The sequence below is a fragment of the Lissotriton helveticus genome, chromosome 1_1, assembly GCF_964261635.1.
Source record: "Lissotriton helveticus chromosome 1_1, aLisHel1.1, whole genome shotgun sequence".
In the NCBI taxonomy this organism is placed as follows: Eukaryota; Metazoa; Chordata; class Amphibia; order Caudata; family Salamandridae; genus Lissotriton; species Lissotriton helveticus.
In genome coordinates, this window is record NC_136057.1 from 1,890,444,546 (window position 1) to 1,890,465,927 (window position 21,382).

Below are 21,382 nucleotides of genomic sequence, written 5' to 3' on the forward strand. Positions count from 1 at the left end.
GGTGCAGCAGGGTGTTCTTGAGACACCCCTGCACCCTTGGAAACATCCCTAATTTGCGATCAGCAAATTGCTAATTGCAAATTGCACTTTCATTCCTATGGGGCTCCTGGCCCATGGAAATGAAGGGGTAATTTGCGATTGACAATTTGCTAATCTCAAATTAAGGAATGCTAAGGAATCGCTATTGGAAAGCGATTTTGTACATACATACCGTTTTGCATTTCCTAAATAGCGATTCCTTAAAATTCGCTATTTAGGAAATGCAAAATGGTTTGTTGATACATATAGCGGTTGGTCCTGCAGCTACAGAACACCATGCTTTATACCTTGCAGATCAGTAGATGTTCTCCACCTATTGCCCAACAAGGATATAGAAGTGGATGGGAAGCTGGGAATGAAAATTATGGAAAGGGATTAAGTTGAAAGTAACCTTGCAATAGCCCCTAGCCCAGGGCAGTTATTAAAATCACTGTGCACCACACTATTGGCTAGGTTCCATTTCGAAATGTGAGCTATCACCAAAATGGATTCAATGTACCTGAGAAGCAGTGAAGGAAGTTAAGCTTGTGGACAGAGTAGGCAGCGAGTGGGGGGTCAAAGGAGTGGCAGATGTTGAAAAAACTTGCTGGATTTGATATGGTGAATTAAAAAAATAGGAAGACCAAGAAACTAAAAAAATAAATTCCATCCACAATGAGGTGCTAGGAAAAGCCTTCAATATGTAATCATAGAGTTAAGAAAAGTTGAAGACTTGGAGAATAGTAGATGGCCCAAGCCAGCAGTCGGGTGCATCCTCCTTAGAGAGGGGGCAGGGTGTTAACAATGGCTGAGGATCTGCCAATATCAACATGTAACTGAGCTTTTGATAGTGGCTGCCAGTTACCGATGTTCTGTAAAGGGGCAATGGTAGCATACAGCCGCTTGGAATGACTGTCCTAAGATCCATATTTGTAGAATTAGCAGGTGACTCTAAGTAAACCTAGGCACCTTACTCCAGTCTACTGCGATTAGCAACCTTAGTCTAATCTGGATCAGTCAAGGTGAACCAGGACTAAATAAAAAACAGAGAACGAACAGGGTTGGCAAATAAAGCCCAGAACTCGAACATAGCGTTTCTGAAAACATGGAGTCATCTGGCAACCATAATAGTGTCCTGCTGCCACTAACATGCCTGTTGATATCCCACAAGTAGGGCTGAATTAAACCACTTTCATCTGCCTCCAGTAGATGCTGCAAGTTAATTCTATTAAGAACATCAGCAAAGTCGCTATTTAGCTAACACTCTTTGATTAAGCGTTTCTATGCTTGTTTCTGTTGGAGCCCAGACATGTTTAAAGGAAAATAACCAGCAGGGAGATTGAGGGTAGCCTTGAATATCTGTGTGTTTTTACCCATTATGCCATATACTTCCCTTGTAAGAGGAGATTTATAATGTGCCTCAAGGAGCCTTCTTCAGATTTTAAAAGACCTGCCCAATAATTGAGCAACCTCTGCCTGTATTTAAAACAAATGTTAGGAAGGTCCAACTCTATCCTCAGGGCACTACTCACTGAGCCTGTGGGGAATCCCAACCATTTTTTTCAGATGGCTGTTTCTATGAATTGCAAGCGCCTGCCATGTTTTTCTAGCAAAACCTCACAACCATAGAGTAACAGAGTAATTATTTTCACACTATGGTTTCAACACTTCTACAGACTGGAATTAGAATAGTAAATACTCCATCCCTCAAATATATGCACTTCCCTCCATGTTAATGGGGACAGTAAATGTAACTCCTCCAAATAAATGCATTTGTAAACAAGTACTTGTAGGACTTGCGTTAGACTAATATATATATGTCCTCCACATGCATATGCTTACTCCCCATTGTTCATGGAGTTGGAGTTAGAATAGGAATTTTGACTACGCAAATGTTTGCACTTTCCTCAAAGTTTAAAGAATAGGAAATATGACCCCTGTCCCCCAATTATATGCACCACTCCCAGTGTTTGGAGGACTGGACTTGAAAAAGTAGATCTGACCCCACACCAAGTATATGCCTTTGCACCAATGTTAGTTGGACTGGAGTACAGGTGGGCAAGCCAGCACAATAACAGGGAGAGCAGAGCCCTGAAAATAGTTGGCAGATAAATCATGCAACAAACATCATGTAAAAATATGTTAAAGTCTCTTCCAAATTCAGAAATTGCATTTCCCAAACATACGGAAGCATTTCTCCTTTCTACATCAGATTATATCACTTCATTGACAGTGATTTTTTTAAAGTGACAGTTTTAAACTTGAACTTAGAAACATTCCGGTGTGCCTGCCCTGATAAACGTGCCATTAATGAACTAAGAGAAAAGTCAGTTGTCATGGGATCCCTACGTTTAGCCTAGATTATTTTTATAGATGTAGCAACAAAATAGTCAATTAACTCGAAACATGAGTAGTCTTTGTCAAGAGCACGTCCTGAACTCACAAATTTGAATGAGCTTTTATATGTGATAATGAAGCAAAAAAGGAGTGTTGTGAAATAACATAAGTAGTAAGCCGGGATACCACTCATCAAAAAATCCTGGTCGCAAAAGTGACATGTCTGGTCGCAAAAGGCTGGTCGCAATTTTGACAGCTTTTGACATGTCTGGTCTTAAACTCCTGGTCGCATTTTTGACAGTTTAAGACCAGGACTGTTTAAGACCAGGGTTTGATCTGGCCTTAAACAGTCTGGTCTTAAACTTCTGGCCTTAAATTTAACAGCTAGGGCTGCAAAAATGGACATGCCCAGGAGTGCTCAGGCCTGGTCTTAAACAGTCCTGGCCTTAAACTGTTGGTCTCAAACAAGTGACAGGTGGCCCGAGTGTTGACAAGGGCCGGCAGGTGCCCCGGAAGGGGCGTATGAGTCACAGGGGGCGGGTTGTTTTTTTGGAGGTAGAGGCGTGGCAAAGCAGCCCTACGGCCATGTGTCCCTGTTGTGGTGTAGAGGTATACGCCTCTTTTAGGGGTGGTGATTTCTTTGAATACATATAAGCCTTTGTCAGGAGCCTGTTGTAGCAAGCAGCCGCTGGACAACGTGAAGGGTCACCATGGCAGAAAGGAAGAGCTACAAACCATTTGAGAGAAAACATTGGTTTGGTGGCTCAGAGATCCCCGTCAGTAGCTTTTACAGAACCAGACCTGCGGTAATGGAACATAATGCTCAACCAGGAGAACCTTCTGGCTGGGGGTTTGTTAAGCAATGGCCGAGCCGGGTGGACCCGATTAAGCGTTACAGCAGCTCTAGCGAGTGTTCGAGTGACGGTTTGGCGTCTGAGCAAAGCATGCTCTTGGAGTTGGAGGATGAGGAAGAATCCATAGTTCCTCCTAATACACCCGTCTATGAAACCATGGATGTTCACATGACGAGTCCTCAGGAAGTAGGTGTGCAACAGCCTGGTACAAGCGTGGAAGATGAGGGCTCACCAATGGATATTACCGACTCTCAAGATGTCAGAGTAGCCGACGCGGGGTTTGAAAATGTGGAGGTGAGTTAAAATGTTAGGAGCAACTATTTTGCATAAGGATGTATTTTATTTCTTCAACTACCAAACGTTAATCTTACTTATGGCCCCTCTAGAGAGCACCAGCTCCTAACACACCCATCTATGAAACCCCGGATGTTCACATGACGAGTCCTCAGGAAGTAGTTGTGCAACAGCCTGGTACAAGCGTGGAAGATGAAGGGTCCCCAATGGATATTACCGACTCTCAAGATTTCAGAGGCGCTGCAGAGGATGGTGAAAATGTGGTGGTAAGTCAAAAAAAAAAAAAAAATGTTAGGAGTAGACCCCTTACATGAACGTTTGTTGTCTTTCTAACGCTAACGGGTTGTCAATATTTGTCTTTTGAACCTAGGATGAAACACCGAAAAGAACTGATGCCCAGGGGCAGACTGCAAAAGGTCGCAGCTTGAATCTGTCTTGTATATGCTGTGCAAACCAGACGGGGAGTTCCACAAATCTGGGGACACCTATGTCTAAGGAGTGTGAAGAGTGTTCTAAGAACGACGACTCTGAAAAACCAACGCCAGGGTTCACCAGAGTTGGGTTCACCACTGATGACATATCAAGTGTTAAAGGTTTCGCAGCTGTGGTTGTATACACATGCGTCAAAAGGGACTATTACAGCCTGTGTTTCGGCCATCGTATTAACGACCCTGAACAGGGGGCGCACGAGTGTCTATCCGGATCATACAGAGACCGTGTAATCCGGTACATATGTAGTATGCTAGACCCGTACAAGATGCATAAACTGCTAAGGGTGGTGCACGGCCTGAGCGCTGAAAATAGTTTTGTCCATCCGAACATGCTGAAGATCATGATAGCGGCAGTCAAGGAGATACGCTATGCCAACGACCCCTACGCAAAACTAAGAAGCATGCCAGGCACAGGTGTGTGCTGTGACAAAAAGATGGCACAGAGACTTATAGAAAGGCGCATGTGTAATCTGTATCTAAAAAACAGAAAAGTGGTATCCTTGGCACCACAAAGGCTGTTTTATAATAGATAAGGCCTGATGTATTGTGACCTTATAGCGTGCATTTAAAGTAATGTAGTAGAATGTTACACCCTCAAGATACCTTTATGTAAACCATACTTGCTATGTAATAATGTAAAATGTCTGTGATATGGTAATACTCATTCTTTTTTAATAAAATGTTCTTACACAAAACAAGCGTCTTTCATTTCCTGTACTGTAATGCCCGCTAACATGTCGGAGGGCCTGTTAAGAAAACTTTATTATGATACAAGAGGGGTTGGCAGCTTTGGAAGCGGCGCAGCTCTATATAGAAGGGCTGTGGCTGAAAAGGAGTCTGTAAGCAGAGAAGCTGTGAAGACATGGTTATCAGGAGAGGAGGCATATTCACTACATAAACCTGCCAGAAGACGTTTTAAGAGACGACCCACAATCGTTAATGCGTGTATAGATTATCAGTGGCAAGCGGACATAATCAGCCTTCAAGATATAGCAAAACATAACGACGGTGTGTGTTATATATTAACAGTCATAGATGTGTTGTCCAAGTATGCGTATGCAGAGGCGATGCGTGATAAAAGTGGAGCTAGCGTCACAGACGCTTTTAAAGCCATCTTCGATAAGGGGCGTATTCCTCAAAAACTACAAACAGACGCAGGAAAAGAATTCTTAAACAAGTCATTTCAGAAATTATTAAAGCAGCATAATGTTCAACATTTTGTAACACACACGGAGGTAAAAGCAGCGGTTGTAGAAAGGTTTAACAGAACTTTAAAGTCTAAGATGTGGCGGTATTTTACGGCCAACAATACATACAGATACGTGGATGTTCTACAGGCTTTTATAGCTGTATATAATGCCAGTTATCATAGGACCATCAAAATGGCACCTGAAGAGGTAACAACTGATAATTCGTTAACTGCCTGGAGAAACGTGTATGGGTCTAACTTTGGTACAAAGGTGAAGAAGTCTGTTTTTAAAAATGGTGATCACGTCAGGATTTCAAAACTGAAAGGAGTCTTCACGAAGGGTTACCAACAGACCTTTAGTGATGAAATATTTATAGTGGAAAGTGTGGAGCTTAAGGAAGGGGTGTATATTTACAGGCTAAAGGACTACGATGGGGAAACGGTGTCAGGATCCTTTTACAAGGAAGAGTTACAAAAGGTGCCCGATGATCCAAACCGCGTGTATAGGGTTGAAAAGGTTCTGAAAAGGAAAGGTACCGGTGCTAAGAGCCAGGCATATGTCAAATGGCGCGGATGGCCTGAGAAATTTAACAGTTGGGTGTTGGCCAGCTCCCTGAAGGGTGTGTGAACTAAAAGCCTCTGCGACGATGGAGACTACACCCTTTTATATAACCTTACCATCCAACGCTTCTAAGGACATGTTCCCCAACAATCAGATTTCTAATTACACCGTCAAATTGGCTAAGGCTGTGGACCTGAAGGGGGGCTGGGAGGTCGCCCTAACAGAAATACAATACCCTAGAACATGGAATACATTTACAGCGGCTGAAACCAAGTTTTACATCAAGAGGGACCAGGACCCCATGGGCATACACACATCCTTCCCACCAGGCTACTACCCACACGTAACAAGCATTATCGAAGCCATCAACAAATCCATAGCCAGTATAGAACCACATCCGAATATTCATCTGGCGCTAGATAATGTGAGAAGGAAGGTGTTTCTTAAATCCGTAAATCGAAACAACCTGTTTAACTGTTCAGGTAAATTAAGAAGGATTTTAGGGACAGTACAACATGTGAAAAGCCCCGTGGAACCAGATCACACGTGCCCCGATATTAATGGGGGGTTCTACACGCTCTATGTGTACAGCGATATTGTAGAGTCTCAGAGGATAGGTGATAGTTACTCGCCGTTGTTAAGGTGGGTGCATGTACAGGGTGATAATAATACCATGGTCAACATACAATTTAACAAACCCGACTACGTCGCAGTTTCTAAAAACCATTTTGACACTATTTCAATTATGATCTACGATGATCAGTCTGAGCCGGTGGCCTTTAAATACGGGAAAGTTATTGTCAAGCTTCATTTAAGGCCTAGACACGACAGAGGGTATTAAGCAGCCATCATGGTGGTTATGAAAACCTACGGAGATCCGTCTATGTACAGAGACTATTACAGAAGTCAAGCCGGTTATGGAGGACCACCGTACTTTCAAGGTTCACCTGTTATGTACGGGGCGGGATTAGGGGGATTCTTTAGGAGTCTGTTTAGAAGAGCTATGCCTTTCCTGAGAAGAGGCTATGAAATTGCAAAGCCTCATGTTAAGGCTGCTGCCACGAACATTGCCCAGGAGGTGGTGGGGTCTGTTACATCGGCGGTTGCAGAGCGCATGAACAAGCAACCTCAAGAAGGAGCTGGTTTGATGTATAAGCCACGCGCTAGTGTCAAAAGGAAACGGCTTGTTTCCAGACGCAGGGGTCCCCCAGCCCCCTATAAAAAAAGGAGGACCTCTTCAAAACGTCCTCAGAAAAGAAGAGCTCCAAGACGGAAGAGAGCTGCGAAGAAACGAACCGGCTCTAAAGTAAATATTTTTTAAAGACTTGTAAACACAGCCATGGCCTTCGTACATTGTGGATCTGGAGAGTGCGCCAAATCAGAGTTAGACTTGTTTAGTCTAAAACCTACGCAGACAAGCATCGAAAACAGCTTCTTCATGGAGGTGTCACCTTTAGCAGCATTGACACCTCTGGCACCTATAGAGTTTTATGTGTCAGGGGCCACGGATATGTATTTGGATCTCAACAACACTCTGCTGCATCTTATGTGTAAAATCGTAAAAGCGGATGGGTCCGACATTGCCGACGACGCTAAAGTGGCACCGATCGCTTACCCTCTAGCTACCATGTTTAATCAAGTGGACATCACCCTGGGCGACCGACTCATCACCCAGAACGATAACATGTACGCCTACAGAGCCTACATAGAAAGCATTCTAAATTACAGTAGCGAAGCCCTTGACACACAACTTTCAGCGGGTCTCTTTCACAGGGATACACACGGTCAGTTTGAAATCACAGCTCTGGATGGTGATAATAAGGGCTTTATAAAAAGAGCGGGGCATGCTGCAGCCAGCCGTACCTTTGACCTCCTGGGGCGCATACATTCGGACCTCTTCTTCCAAGATAAACTGCTCATCAACGGAATTGATCTTAAGATCAAGCTCAATCGCAACAAGGACTCATTCTGCCTCATCAACGGGGATGCTGAACAGTACAAGCTGAACATACTGTCTGCGAGTCTGTTTGTAAAGAGAGTGAAAGTGTCCCCGAGCGTCAGGTTAGCGCACGCCGAAGCTTTGCAAATATCCAACGCCAAGTACGCTGTGGAAAGAGTAGCTCTGAAGGTATTCAGCATCCCTGCAGGTACCCGCTTAACACAACAGCAGAATTTATTTCTGGGACAGCTACCAAAACTCATCATCATAGGGTTTGTGGACAATACAGCTTTTAGTGGCACCTATGGCTCAAACCCCTTCAATTTTAAACACTACAACATCAACTACGCAGCGTTGGTCCACGAGGGCAATGTGATTCCTGCAAAACCCTACACCCCCAGTTTTGAAGCAAGGCATTACATCAGGGAATATCAAGGACTGGTTTCGATAACAGGAAAGCATCAAAGGGACTGCGGTGTAGCCGTGTCAAGAGAAGGCTATGGCCGTGGATACACGCTGTTCGCATTCGACCTGACACCGGACATGGAAGATGGCGATCACTACAACCTGGTCAAAAATGGGAATCTAAAAGCTGAAATACGATTCGCTGCTCCACTACAGACTAATGTGAACATGGTCGTATTCTCTGTATTCGACAGCATCATTCAGATCAACCACGCAAGGCAGATTTTGTTTGACTATCTTTAAAAACATTGGTGAAATGGATACGGTGCAGATACGTGACTTCTTAAGCAGACATAAATACGCTAGGAAATACTTTTTGGGTGTTTTCCCTAGCGATGGGTTACCAGGCGAAATAGGGGCAGAAAGGCCCTGCACCCTAGTCTTTAACACAGACCCGCATGACCAGGCTGGGACACATTGGGCGGCCATGTTTATAGATGTTGATAAGGTTATAGTGTTTGACAGTACCGCAGAGTTCCCTGAGCACAGACTCTATACAACTCCTATATTCAAGTTTGTGAAAAAAGCTGCAGCTGTGGTGGAGTATAACAAACTAAGGGTGCAGGATTCCATGGCCATCACATGCGGGGAACATTGTATTTATTTTATCAGTAAAATGTCACAGGGTCTTTCGTTTAGAAATTTCTTAAATCTATATCCGGGGGATCTTGTTAACAATGACCGTATAGTTGCGAAATATGTAAAAGAAAACACCTGGGTGTCGGTCAGACCTGTGAAAACAGAATATGTACCTTGTCAAAACTGTAAGGGTTTATAACAGTTGTATGTCTAAAGTTGAACGTTTAAAATAAAAGACATTATATTTTTTTAAAAACATGCATTCAGACTCGTTATTTCAATATACATGCAACATGAAATGATTTTTTGAAAGACGACTGAGACGGTTTGTAAAGTTATAACAAGGTGTTTATTACAAATATTTAGTTGACAAAACTTTACTGCAGAAACCTAGGAATAAAAAATCACACACAATTAATCAAAAATCCAAGCGATGGGTGGCTGGGTCAATGTCTTTTTTTTTTTTCGAGATGTCGTCGGCTGGGTAGGGGTAGACCAAGTAGGAGATAGTCTAGGGCCTTCAGAACCTGTAGGCGATGGCAGTAGGGGACTCTTCAAATTGTCTAGCAGGCGCCGGTGTTCATTATTACCAACAAGCGTGGAGGGTATATTGAGTTCAGCAGCGGCCCTCAGAAACTGCTCCCAGCCTCTCGGTGCATTTTGAGGCGTTAGGATTTTGGGGTGGGTCAGACCTTTGACTAGATCGTACATATGCGACCCTGCAACAGGTTGGCCCTTGTAGAGAAACTCACCGCGTTCATTCCAAGAGGCTAGGTCTTTAGAAGCGGCTAGTTTACTCATCAGCATCTGCGCAGCCCCTCTGTGCCTTTGACCTATATTTTTTAGGAGGTCTCCAGCAAAGGTATCTGAAGCTGTCGCCCCATCGGGAGGCGGTTGTAGGGGCTGAGGGTCGGGGGCCTGAGCAGCTGGTTGTTCAGAGTCTGGGGTATATAGAGTCAACTTGTTCTTCTCAGTATTCCACTGGGTGTAGTAATTTAAGAATTTTTTTAGAGTGCTGTTGTAAAGGTTAGCCTTGTCGTAGGGGTTTAGATCAGTCCTGCTCAAAATGTCCTTAATTTCAGTATCCAGGCGTAGAGTCTCATTTCTACGAATATCCCAGGCATTGTCCGTGGTGGACCCCAGCTGCTCCATTTGCTGCCTAGGAACCAGATACATTTTGGTGGCATGATCCATCACTGACCCGAGAGGAGGCTTGTAATTACAGGTATAGCTATGCCCAGCAAGTTACCTATAAAACCTCCAGACTGTTTCACCAGTTTCTTCTTTGTTATGAGTGAGCCCCTTTTATTACTGAGCTTCTTGATGAGCCCCTTCTTCTTCTTCAGAACCTGTAACTGACGCTTTGATATAGGGACGTTGCCTTTTAGGGTGTTTAGGGCTATTTCTGAAATGGCGGCCACTAAATCGTCAGAAGCGGTGCCCAGGATGGCCTTTCGGTGTTGGGGGCTGGCTGTAACAAGCATTTTCAGGAGAGCTAAATTGCGGCGTAGGTGTGTAGACATGGTCACCACTGAGCGTTATAAGGGCTGGCCTGTAAATGGTTCTAAAAGACTTCACCGCTGCTTTTTATAGGGCCTGGTCTTGGGCTTTGGTGTGTAAACTACAGGTAGCTCTGGGGGAAAAATATCGGCCCTTAGTCTATAGTCTTCTAGAGTTTCGTTTTTTAAGTCTACCAACAGGTACCCGTGGGGTTTTGATGTAGCGTCGTTAAAGGCCTCCATGAAGAAGTGTGTGTTTCCGGGGTACATCTGTTTAGCTATGACAGCTATTTGTTGTTTGTCCCGAGGGTTTTTAAATAAAACAAGGTATGAAGCGTTGAGAGCTATAGACCTACTGTTCTTGCCTTTGTAAAACAAGTTCTGCACAATGTAGCAGATGCTTAGATTGCGATGATGTGAATATTGAGTAAAAGCTCTCTCTAACTCTGGATGATCACCACCTTCACGCATCAGATCATCAACAATTATCATATTTACAAGGGTTGGTGGTAGTAGTTCATCATCGTTGAGGTTATTCGGTATACCCTCTATAAATTTGATATGTGGGAACCGACTGCCCAAGTCTGTATAAAGAGGCTGCCAGCATGAATAAAGCCACACAATGTTGTTAGGGGTTTGTGATAAAGCAGAGTTGGCATTTTCTAAGAGCTTTTTTATAAAGTAGCTTTTACCACAGTTTGAGGGTCCTGCTAGCACGCAGGAGAATGGATGCTGTAACCTGGTGTCCATGCTGTGGCGGCTGTCTCTCTAATGGGCCTAATAACCATAAGGCAGTGTTTTATAGTCGGTGGTCAGGACCCTTTTATCAAAAACAACTCGCAATGTTTTATGTAGAGGCTCGGTTGTGATTTCCCACTTCTTTTTGGATCTGACTATGCAGGGCTGGTTCACGACTATGGTTTTAGCATTCTCAGAATCGTCTGCTGTAACGTATTCGTGCACCAGATTCTTCAAGCTATCAAAATTGATTTTTAGGGTGTTGCTGACATTTAATGTTATCCCTTTGACCTTCATACACACCTTGTTCTTGTTGGTACGGTAGCTGTATGTTTTAGGCCCTGAGGAAGTATATTCTTTTATATACTCGTCCTTATCTAGCTCACTGGTTAGGTTACCCAGATAATCTCCTAGAGGAGGGTCTTCATCCCCCGGTTTGCTCAGAAAAATCACAGAATCTGTATCGTGATACAAGCAGCGATCCTGGAGCTTATCCATAACCCCGTAAAGCTCTAGACGAGCGTGGGCTGTCGTGAAGCAGGCTATGAAAATGTTTATGTTGTTACTCGATGTGGGGTACTCTTGGGCATATTTCCAACACAAAGCCGCGGTATCGTCATCGATAAACTCGCAGCTGGACACCTCGTAGCATGGGGCAAACAGGTACTTGAACAGTTCATCAGGATCTGATATTAAGGTAGTATTTGAAAGGTTTGTGCGCTGTGCAAATTTTCCCCATAAGGAGTTGAGACAGAGTTTGGCTAACTGTCGGCGTGCAGGATTGACCTCTATCAGATGGGATCGTAAACGGATACCCTCGTGAGCGTAGTAGTCATCGATGTATTTCTGTTTTGCATCCTGACTAGTACACCAGTCAGGATACCCTGAGGCCTCCTGCTTGTCTCTGAGAAACAAATTAATGTAGGGGGCAAAGAGTTGTGTTGTAGTGTTCTTAAAGTGCCACACTTCGTGTACTCTACCTAGCCTGTACCCTTTCTCTAAGGCAGCTTGTACCTCGATGCTACACCAGGTCCCTGTGAGCATCCTTTGTTCCTCGGTGTGTGTGCAGCCGTCAACCTCTTTAAGCATCGCACAGGTTCGGCAGAGGGGGAACATTAGCTTGCCATCGACTCTGCATGGTAACACCGGGAAGTAAAGCTGCTTAGGAGGATATATTTCACATTTGATAAGCCCAAAGTATTCGTCTAGGGGCTTAAAATCTCTATAGATGATGGTGGGATGACCCACCGGGTACAACTTCATCTTGTTCACAAAAGGGTACAGACTGGTGAAATCATAGTAGTGTATTTTCTCACCCTCACCAACGGCCTTGTACAGTTGTATGGCATTTGTACGCCCCCCAAATAAGGCATCTCGGGGCTCCAAAGGTGTGGGTAAATCATGAGTCTTAAGAAAAGAGCAGAGGTCTGTGTCGGTTTTTAACATGTCTAACCACTCGTGCTCCCAAAGAACTCTCATAGCAAAGCCACTGTTTTCAACATACTGGGCCTTTGTCAGAGTACGTCTGTATAAGTGTTCAAATTTGGCACCCAGCATTTTGTTATATTCGTGGGGCTTGTAACACTTGGGGCAGCCGTGGTAAAAACAGCCGTTGAATTCAAAGGCTGTCGGCACACCCTTAATTACAGAGTACCCGTCCAGGTAATAGGGGCCCAGGCGGAATTCACCAGCCTGTAATGCATGTTGAATCTGGATGTCTTCCTTCTCAGAGACGTACATGAGCCACTGGATAGAGGGGGTTGAATAACGTTTCTGTTTACCGTTATAGAGGTCTGGCGGTACTAGAGCGATAGTTTCTGGCCTCAAAAACATGTGTTTGTAGATGGACATACACATGGATGCCAGAGTGACGTTTTGAAATGGGTCTATGTATTCGACCGCATGCTGTATTTCAGGGGTTTTGGATGTCGAGGCCTTGACTTTCTTAGTCAATGTCTTAGGTTTCAAGGCCTTGACTTCTTTAGTCATAGACACCACAACATCTCTGAAAAGGTTACAAGCTTGCCGGAGGATCATTACATCAGCCTGACAATAAGCTTTCAACTCTGTTTGAAAGTGAAACTCCTTTTCACGGTTTTCAGAGTACCACTCTAGAAAGCTCACTTTCTCATCAGGCATCATGTATTCAACCCCGTAGCTGTCAGGAGGCGGCATGGGTCCCACATAATTCTGGTTAGCCCAGGTGTTGAAAAAGTGTGGAAAATACCCTTTACAACCTTGGAACCCAAAGGCCTTTGGCAGCTTGCTCAATTTCATGGGTAGGAAATTCAGGGTGTCTATGAAGCGTATTTTTAAAGGACATACCGTCATCAGCATCAGTTTAGACCCCTGGGTTATGAGTTCCACCTGTATCTTTTCACGAATCATGTCTCGTAGAATAAAGAAGGAGTCATAGGCTTTCGAGTTGTGGGCTAGCATGGTATATCCTTGGAATTTGGCCTGAATGAAAGTGCTCAGGAAATCACCAACGCACGTTCGTCCCTCAAACTCCCAACTGTCGTCGGAAGTTAGATGGTGCGCGTAAATGTAGTTAGGCTGGTGTACCCCCGTCTCTTGTGTGCACTCTATATCAAACACTATATAGTCTTCGGTCTTGGTCTGAGATGGACCTTTAACCATATAACACTGATGGTTGGTACCGGCTTTGTAAGATACATGGCAACGGGGACATATCATACCTTTGCACTTGTGATTCACTGCCACATACCGCCCACACTCGCTACAGTCCTTTTTAGGGACGCAGCTGTAAGATTGCTCGTGTATGCTCAAACAGTTTTGCGAGCGACAAAACAACCTACAGATGCCGCACCTCACCTTTAGGGTAGCGTCTTCTATGCAGCCGTCCCTCTGACACATCTTACAACACATTTCACACTGGTGGTATGTTTTATTGTTGTATATATGATCGCAGTGGGCGCACACATATTTGGCCCCCAGAAAACCTTTAAGGTTCAAGATACCGTAAAAATGATTTTCCATGTGGAGGACATATACGGTCTTGTTTCTCACAGGTTCCCCGGTTGTAAAGTACTTCCAGGAACCGCTGTGATAGAGAACTTTCACCGTCACGGCGAAATAGTTCTCAAAAAGACCTATATCACCAAAGCCGACCATTCGGTCAGGAGGTATTTCAAGAACCTCATGGGCTTCAGCAGCTCTAGACATGATGACAGCGTCAGGGGTCTTGCGAGTCATCAACAGACCCACGATGCTGGCCGCCAGACATGTATTGGCAGTGGCGTTGCTAAAGTTGAGCAGCCACCTCTGTTTCTTGCCAATTATTTTACTGTATAGTACGCTCTTTAAGGGTCTGGAAACACCCCCCTCACGCCCCCGTACAATGAGGGCTATGACTCTAAACGTGCCATAGGCGACTAGTTCAGCCTTACTCTGTAAAAGCCTTGAGAGGTTTTCTAAAAATTGCACAGCATCAAAAACATCTCGGGTCTTCCGCCTGGTGAACAACGGTGTGTCAAAACCCTGCCCCTGGAAGCGGAGTTGGAAAAAGTCATTAGGCCCCACAGCGTGTAACAACCTTACTATGAGCTCCTGCACAGCCTGATGTATAGCCAGAACACCGTGAGTGGTTGATGTTATTTGATGTAGGTTAACAAATCTAAACTCCTCATAGTGTTCTACGGCCCTAAACCTCTCTACATTGCGAGTGTAACTCCTAACACTCTCTAAAAACAAGGGCTCTGGGCCCTCATCAGTAGGAGTGTGATTTGTGGAGGTGTTCTCTGATGTGTCACTTTGGGAGGTCAGGTTGGTCCCTGTCTCAGAGGTCCTTGTAAACCTGCGGGTAGCGCATATTCTAGCCTTCTTGAGCTTATTTATTAAAAGCCGGCGTTGCTTTGTACTATTAAGCCACTTTTGTTTTTTTTTACGGGCCCAGGCTTTTCTAGATACCAAGCCCCAGCCTATCTGAACAGGTAGGTCGCTGTCGTTGGATGTCTTGTTCATGGAGGCCCCCGCTACAGTTCCACCCCTGGGTCCTTCTGAATGTTGCGTTGTTTGGAGTTTTGCCATCCCCCCTACCCCCTTTAAATGGCCGACCCTGGGGATGTTAGACCCTGCCCCTATGTATTGTCGGTGGTGAAGTGCTGGCTTATATGCTTCAGGCGTTGATCTTGAAGCTGTGGTACCGTGGTTGAAAGGGTCTAGGGAAACAGGGGTGTCTTGTTTGAAGGGTTCTATGGAAACATTGGGGTCTTGTTTGAAGGTTTGTGGGGTACCAACTGGGCGTTGCTTGAGCAGTTTTAAGAAGCGTGCAGACTTTGTCACTAACCTCTGGACCGTACGGCTATATTTTGAGGGTCTCTTATGAGCACCAGTGGTTGTGGGGGTCTTTAGGGGTTGGTGCTTACATAGTCATGAATGTGTACCTTGTATGTCGGCCACAGCCGCCTGACACATCTGTATGATGTCTTTTTTACAAACCCCAACCCTGGCCACGACCAGATGTTGGGCCTCCCTCTTGTTGATGAGATTGGAATACCCCATATCCATTCTTATGAGTGCACGGTTCGCCTGCCGTTTTAATTTTCGAACCGCCATCTGTATCTCTCTTACGTGTGTCTTCAATACATCTTCTGTGTTTACAGACCCATCTTGTTCCTGCTTAGGGGGGCACACCTTGCGAGGTCTTATAAATGGAGGCACCCCCCCAGTCCCATCTATACTGCAACCCTCAAAGACGGGGTTGGACACGGGTCTGTACACGGGCATGTCCCATGGGATGGACACGGACCTGTACACGCGGCTGGCAGAGGTGCTGGCCTCGGGTTTGGACACGGTACTGTACACAGGATTGGCAGAGGTGCTGGCCACGGGGCTGGACACGGGACTGTACACAGGGTTGGCAGAGGTGCTGGCCATGGGACTGGACACAGGACTGTACACGGGATTGGCAGCTGGGCTGGACACAGGACTGTACACGGGGTTGGCAGAGGGGCTGGACACGGGGGTGTACATGTGAATGGCCGTGGGGCTGGTAGGGTCGTATGCTCCTGGAGGGGTACTCGGGGACAAAGGGTATGAGGATTGTGAGGAGGTGTCGTTGTAATCCTGGGGCCTAGTTGAAATGTCGGTGGTAGGGTGTGGTGCCTGGTTACCTGTGTTCTGTAAACCCTCTGTGCTCAAAGACCCTTGGTACACCGCTTCTGGGGTTCTACCTATGGTGTCTACCAACCCCCTCAACGCCTCAAGAGAGTTGCTAATCGTGGTAGAAGGACCTTCTAGGGGTTGCGCAGTATCACCTGTTGAGACCCTAGGCTGTGCCTGAACACTTACAACCGGTTTTGGGGGCTGTTCAGGGGCGTGCACCTCTACATGTACAGTTATTCTATTTGGCACTGTCTGGGGTTTCAGGACGCTTGGTGGATCCGGCGTTGCCTTAGGGTTGCTGAGGGTCTCTGCTAACTGTAGCTTAGGGACCCCCGGTTTCAGCTTCAGATGTTTCCTTGAGAGGCGCGATGTTTTAGGGGGTTGTGGTGGCGACGCCTCTTCTACACCCACAGGTGCAACTAACACCTCCTTGGGGCTCAAGGTTGTATAGGTCTCATTCAAGGGCTTAGCATCCTTTTTTATAGATAAATCTAGGGGGCTAGCTTGGGGCTCAGGGGTGCTAGGGCTTTTCTTCTCAGGACTTAAGAGCTTTGCCTGACCCTCTTGGAGCACCTCCGGTGTCTTCTTCTTCATGTTTAACTGTTCTGTTTGGGGATCTGTGAATACCTTACAGGCCTTCACACGTTTTAAAGGTTTGGGGAGGTTCTCTGAGTCCCGCTGTTTCTTCTTAAGGGAGGCCTGGTTTGTAGGCAGGCCTCCAGTGTTGACCCCACCCCTGTGCAGAATAGATTGCTGTAGTTGGTTGTTCAGCGTGTTGCTTGGTGTATAGTAGGTAGAGAGTTTTTCCTGGCGTACACGCCTACTCACGCCTTTCGCGCCGCTTCCGTTGTTCTGGACGGATGTTGTTATGTCCGTTAAGGGCGCCACCGACCTCTCTTCAGCAGCATGTTTCTGAGCCGCTTCTAAAATATAAACAGAAAATATATATATATTAGAGAAAGCATAAAAAAAACAACACATACAAGCACCAGCGGACTACGTCCTACACAACCACCTTTTTTGATATAGGCTTTGCTACAAGCAGCTGTAACACCTCTAGTACTTCTCACACCCTTTTGTAAAAAACACACCTGAAAGAGGTCTTTTTGCAGCTCCTTTCTTTGACAGTGGTCCCACTTTAGAAGTTGAAGCTTTCCTCTTCAAGGGGATTTCTTTTGAACCATGCGCCGCCTCTTGGACCTTGACGACGTCCTGGCATAGCGTAGGGACACCTGTAAAAAAAAAATAATACCCAACATTAGACATCTTTTCTGATGATTACCTCTATACATCCTCAGGGTCAGGACTCTGGCCTACCCCACCAACTACCCAGCGTCTTAGACAGTTTAAATAACAGCTGTCTTTTTATTTACCTGTAGGAACTGAAGTGTTTTGCACAGTGTTCAGAGCGTCTTGAGCCTCGATGTACTCCATAAAATCGTCAAAAGCTTGTTGTAGGTCGGGGTCATAAGCTGTAAAAGCATACACACATGAGAGCCCATTAGAAAAAAGAGAACTTCTGAGAGACTGGTGTACAAAACTACGTAGAACTACATAGCTTTAAATATATATATACCTGGCTGCGGGGCTGACAAGTGCCCAGCGTTGCTATTTATTACAGCTGGGGCCAGCGCAGGGGGCACATTGGTGACGGTTGCATTTGCAAGGTCTTGCACCTGTATTAAACATAAAAAAAAAAAAAAAAAAAAGCAGCGGTTTTAGTAAACGCCTTTCTTAAACAAAAGTATCACAACTTCAAACAATTCTTGTATACATTTAAAACCTGATAAGCGGGGTGCACCAACACACATTTTTAAAAAAGCGTTGCAAGTGCTGCGCTAAAACATATGTTAAAAAACAACCTGCGCCATATCCTTTGCTTATGGGGTAAACCACTTTAGGTACACATGGCCCTTCTGACATTTAACCACTACCCTATATACCGGTTACTCTTTTGTAACATGTACATGCCACTTTTCTCTTGTAACACATTGTTTAATAACTCTCACATTTTGAGTGCTTTAAATAGTTGCGCCATTGCCACAATTGCCTACATAACGCTTATTCTTGTGCTTGAGTGTCTGCCTTATATCACAGTATTATAGCTCTAACTGTACTTTGTTTTCTCTTGTAACCTGCACACTTGTCACTTTATTTATTACTCATGTAACTTAACGTTTGCTTTTGTAACCGGCACACATGTCACTCCCCTTATGTTTTGCAACTGTGTCTTATGTAAAGCGCTCTGACACCTTCGGGTAAAGTCTGCGCTAACAAGCAGTATTTTTTCTGTTTGTATCTTTTATGTAACACCTGTAATCCTGAGTCCCTATGTTTTGCAAACAGGTTCTTGTGTAAAGCGCTCTGACAACTTGGGATAAAGTCTGCGCTACATTTTTTTCTACTTGTATCTTTTTTATATAACTCATCCAATTCTTAGTGCTTATGTCTTACAAATGGGTCATATATAAAGCGCTCTGCCAGCCTTCGTGTACAGTTCGCGCTAGCTAATAAAACACAAAAAAAAAAAAAAAAACACCTCGGAGCTGCAGTGCAGGGTCCGCCCCCTCCAGTGATATCACCAACTCATCACTGGTGATATCAGTGGAGGGGCGGACCCTGCCCTGCAGCTCCGTGGTGTGTTTTCCTGTTTGTATCTTTTTATGTAGTGCATGTAATCCTTAGTCCTTATGTTTTTGCAGCAAGTTCTTATGTGAAGCGCTATGCCCCAGGCGTGTCCCGCTATTGTGAAGCGCCCTGACACATTCGGGGTAAAGCCCAGCGCTAGATAATTCTCAATAAAAAACCACACCGGGGCTGCAGGGTTAGGGCCGCCCCTTCAGTGATGTCACCAACTCATCACTGTTGGGGGCGGTCCTTACACAGCAGCCCCGGAGAAGCTCACGCCGCCATGCTGCCTGCTGCTGGATCCACGTGGAGCCCGGGGCTGGTATATACCCTCACAGCCCCCAAGGACACCGGAGCCCTACACCCCTCACCCTCGAGCAGCGCCAGCAGCAAGCGGGCTCGTGGGGGATTATTTTTTAAAAAGAACGGCCGCGGAGGCCCAGAGACACCGCGACCCCCACCCCCAGAGCAGCGCCCGAGGCAAGCGGGCTCTGGGGGCCTTTTATTTACACCAGGAGCGGCCGCGGAGGCCCAGAGACACCGCGACCCCCACCCCCAGAGCAGCGCCCGAGGCAAGCGGGCTCTGGGGGCCTTTTATTTACACCAGGAGCGGCCGCGGAGGCCCAGAGACACCGCGACCCCCACCCCCAGAGCAGCGCCCGAGGCAAGCGGGCTCTGGGGGCCTTTTATTTACACCATGAGCGGCCGCGGAGGCCCAGAGACACCGCGACCCCCACCCCCAGAGCAGCGCCCGAGGCAAGCGGGCTCTGGGGGCCTTTTATTTACACCAGGAACGGCCGCGGAGGCCCAGAGACACCGCGACCCCCACCCCCAGAGCAGCGCCCGAGGCAAGCGGGCTCTGGGGGCCTTTTATTTACACAAGGAACGGCCGCGGAGGCCCAGAGACACCGCGACCCCCACCCCCCAGAGCAGCGCCCGAGGCACGCGGGCTCTGGGGGCATATTTTTAAAAATAACGCTGCACTAGGGACCCAGAGACCCCCAGGACACCCCAAGGGACTATGGCGCCCCACCAGGAGCCCCCCTGGACAACTGGCCCCAGGGTTTATTTATTTTTTTAAATACAAGGCCCTCAGGACCCCCCAAGGAGCAGCAAGGACCCCGGAGCCCTCCATGGACCCCTCCAACTCTCTACAGCGGTTTGGTGAGTGCAACCAGGCATTATTAATTTTTTAATTATATGCCCTGTATATTATTTAAAGCCCCTATGGTACCGTTACAGTGTGGTTAAATGTTTCTATGAGCTGTAAAATACCCTGTTCCACTCTGCATGTACCCTCCTAAGGCCTACAACATTATGCCCCTTAAATACATAGCCTGCAAACTCTACCCTACGTCACCACCCCATTAACACTAAATACCTACACACATAGCTTTTTAAACTCAACAAAACCTTTATTCATTTTAAATACCTTTACATTACAATTCAGGTCTTTTTAAACTCCATCCTTCAACAAAACCTTTATTCACATTAAACACAGCACATCGCCTTAAAGATTAACAGTTTACAATCCACACTACATAGTACTATTTTTTAAAAGTGCAACTTTTTTCCAAACTACATGTACACCCTAATACACCATTGCGCCATCCATTATTTACCTTCTCTACATGTTGACAGGCGGTGTCAATCTGGGAAAAGTTGCTCCGGTCCATTCTTGCCTTAAGTTCCTTGGGTTGGCTCCAAAACAATCCAGGCCAGTCACTCCCCAAAGGTTTTGAAGGGCTTGATGGTGTAGAAATCCACAAAGGTTTTCTGACTGGGTTGTAGATGCAGGAGTCCTCCAGGTACAGCAGAACAATCCACGCCAGTCGCTCCTCAAAGGGGGTTTTTTGAATGGGTGTTTGGCAGTGTTCCATGAGGGGCCTTTTTATACCTGTCCTAGCATGCTAATTAGAAGCCCCCCACACCCCTTTATGACTTGAGGGGTGTTTAGAACAATGTCATGGTGGCCTTTGGATGGGAACCTTTTTTTCTATCCTTGTACAGTATAAACAGTACAACATTGTTTACTTTGACACCTGTTACTCAAACTCAAGGCCTATCCTGGGAAGAGTGGGGTTAGACAATGGGGGCCGGTGTAAAACTCTTCACCCCTACGTGACCCCTTCTCCTGGGAATTAGGGAGCCCGGGAACAGAATCTACCTTGGGACTCATATGTCAAATTTCCTGCCAGCCACGTCAAATTGGAACTAAACTGTCAAAATTGAGACCAGGAGTTTAAGACGTGAGGACCCTTTACAGCTTTGACACCTACATGACACATTCTTCTTCACAGGCCCTGGGCTGGGGAACTCAGGACTGCCCCAGCAGCTGTTCAAACATCAGCTGGCTGCAAACCCCCAGTTTTAAAAATGCACAGACATTTCCAGCCTACAACCATGCAGTTTTTTTCTATGCACTTTTAAACACATACACAATTACCACATGTTTTTGCTGCCCTAGCTGTTAAATTTAAGGCCATAAGTTTAAGGCCAGGACTGTTTAAGGTCAGATCAAACCCTGGTCTTAAACAGTCCTGGTCTTAAACTGTCAAAATTGCGACCAGGAGTTTAAGACTGTGAGGACCCTTTACAGCTTTGACACCTACATGACACATTCTTCTTCCCAGGCCCTGGGCTGGGGAACTCAGGCCTGCCC

The 21,382-nt window shown here is 45.9% G+C and overlaps 2 protein-coding genes across 2 annotated transcripts in view; both read right to left on the reverse strand.

Moving 5' to 3' along the window:
• Window positions 1-21,382, reverse strand: part of LOC144754567 (dimethylaniline monooxygenase [N-oxide-forming] 2-like) — a 207,655-nt gene that overhangs the window by 82,408 nt on the left and 103,865 nt on the right. The window lies entirely within an intron of this gene.
• LOC144754561 (uncharacterized) lies at window positions 15,356-21,216 on the reverse strand. The gene is made up of 5 exons (XM_078642498.1): window positions 20,343-21,216; window positions 17,669-17,768; window positions 17,466-17,564; window positions 17,184-17,324; window positions 15,356-17,015 (listed from the first exon to the last, which is right to left on the reverse strand). Exons 1-5 carry the CDS (start codon window positions 20,598-20,600, stop codon window positions 15,358-15,360), a joined length of 2,256 nt encoding a protein of 751 aa, XP_078498624.1. The 5' UTR covers window positions 20,601-21,216; the 3' UTR covers window positions 15,356-15,357.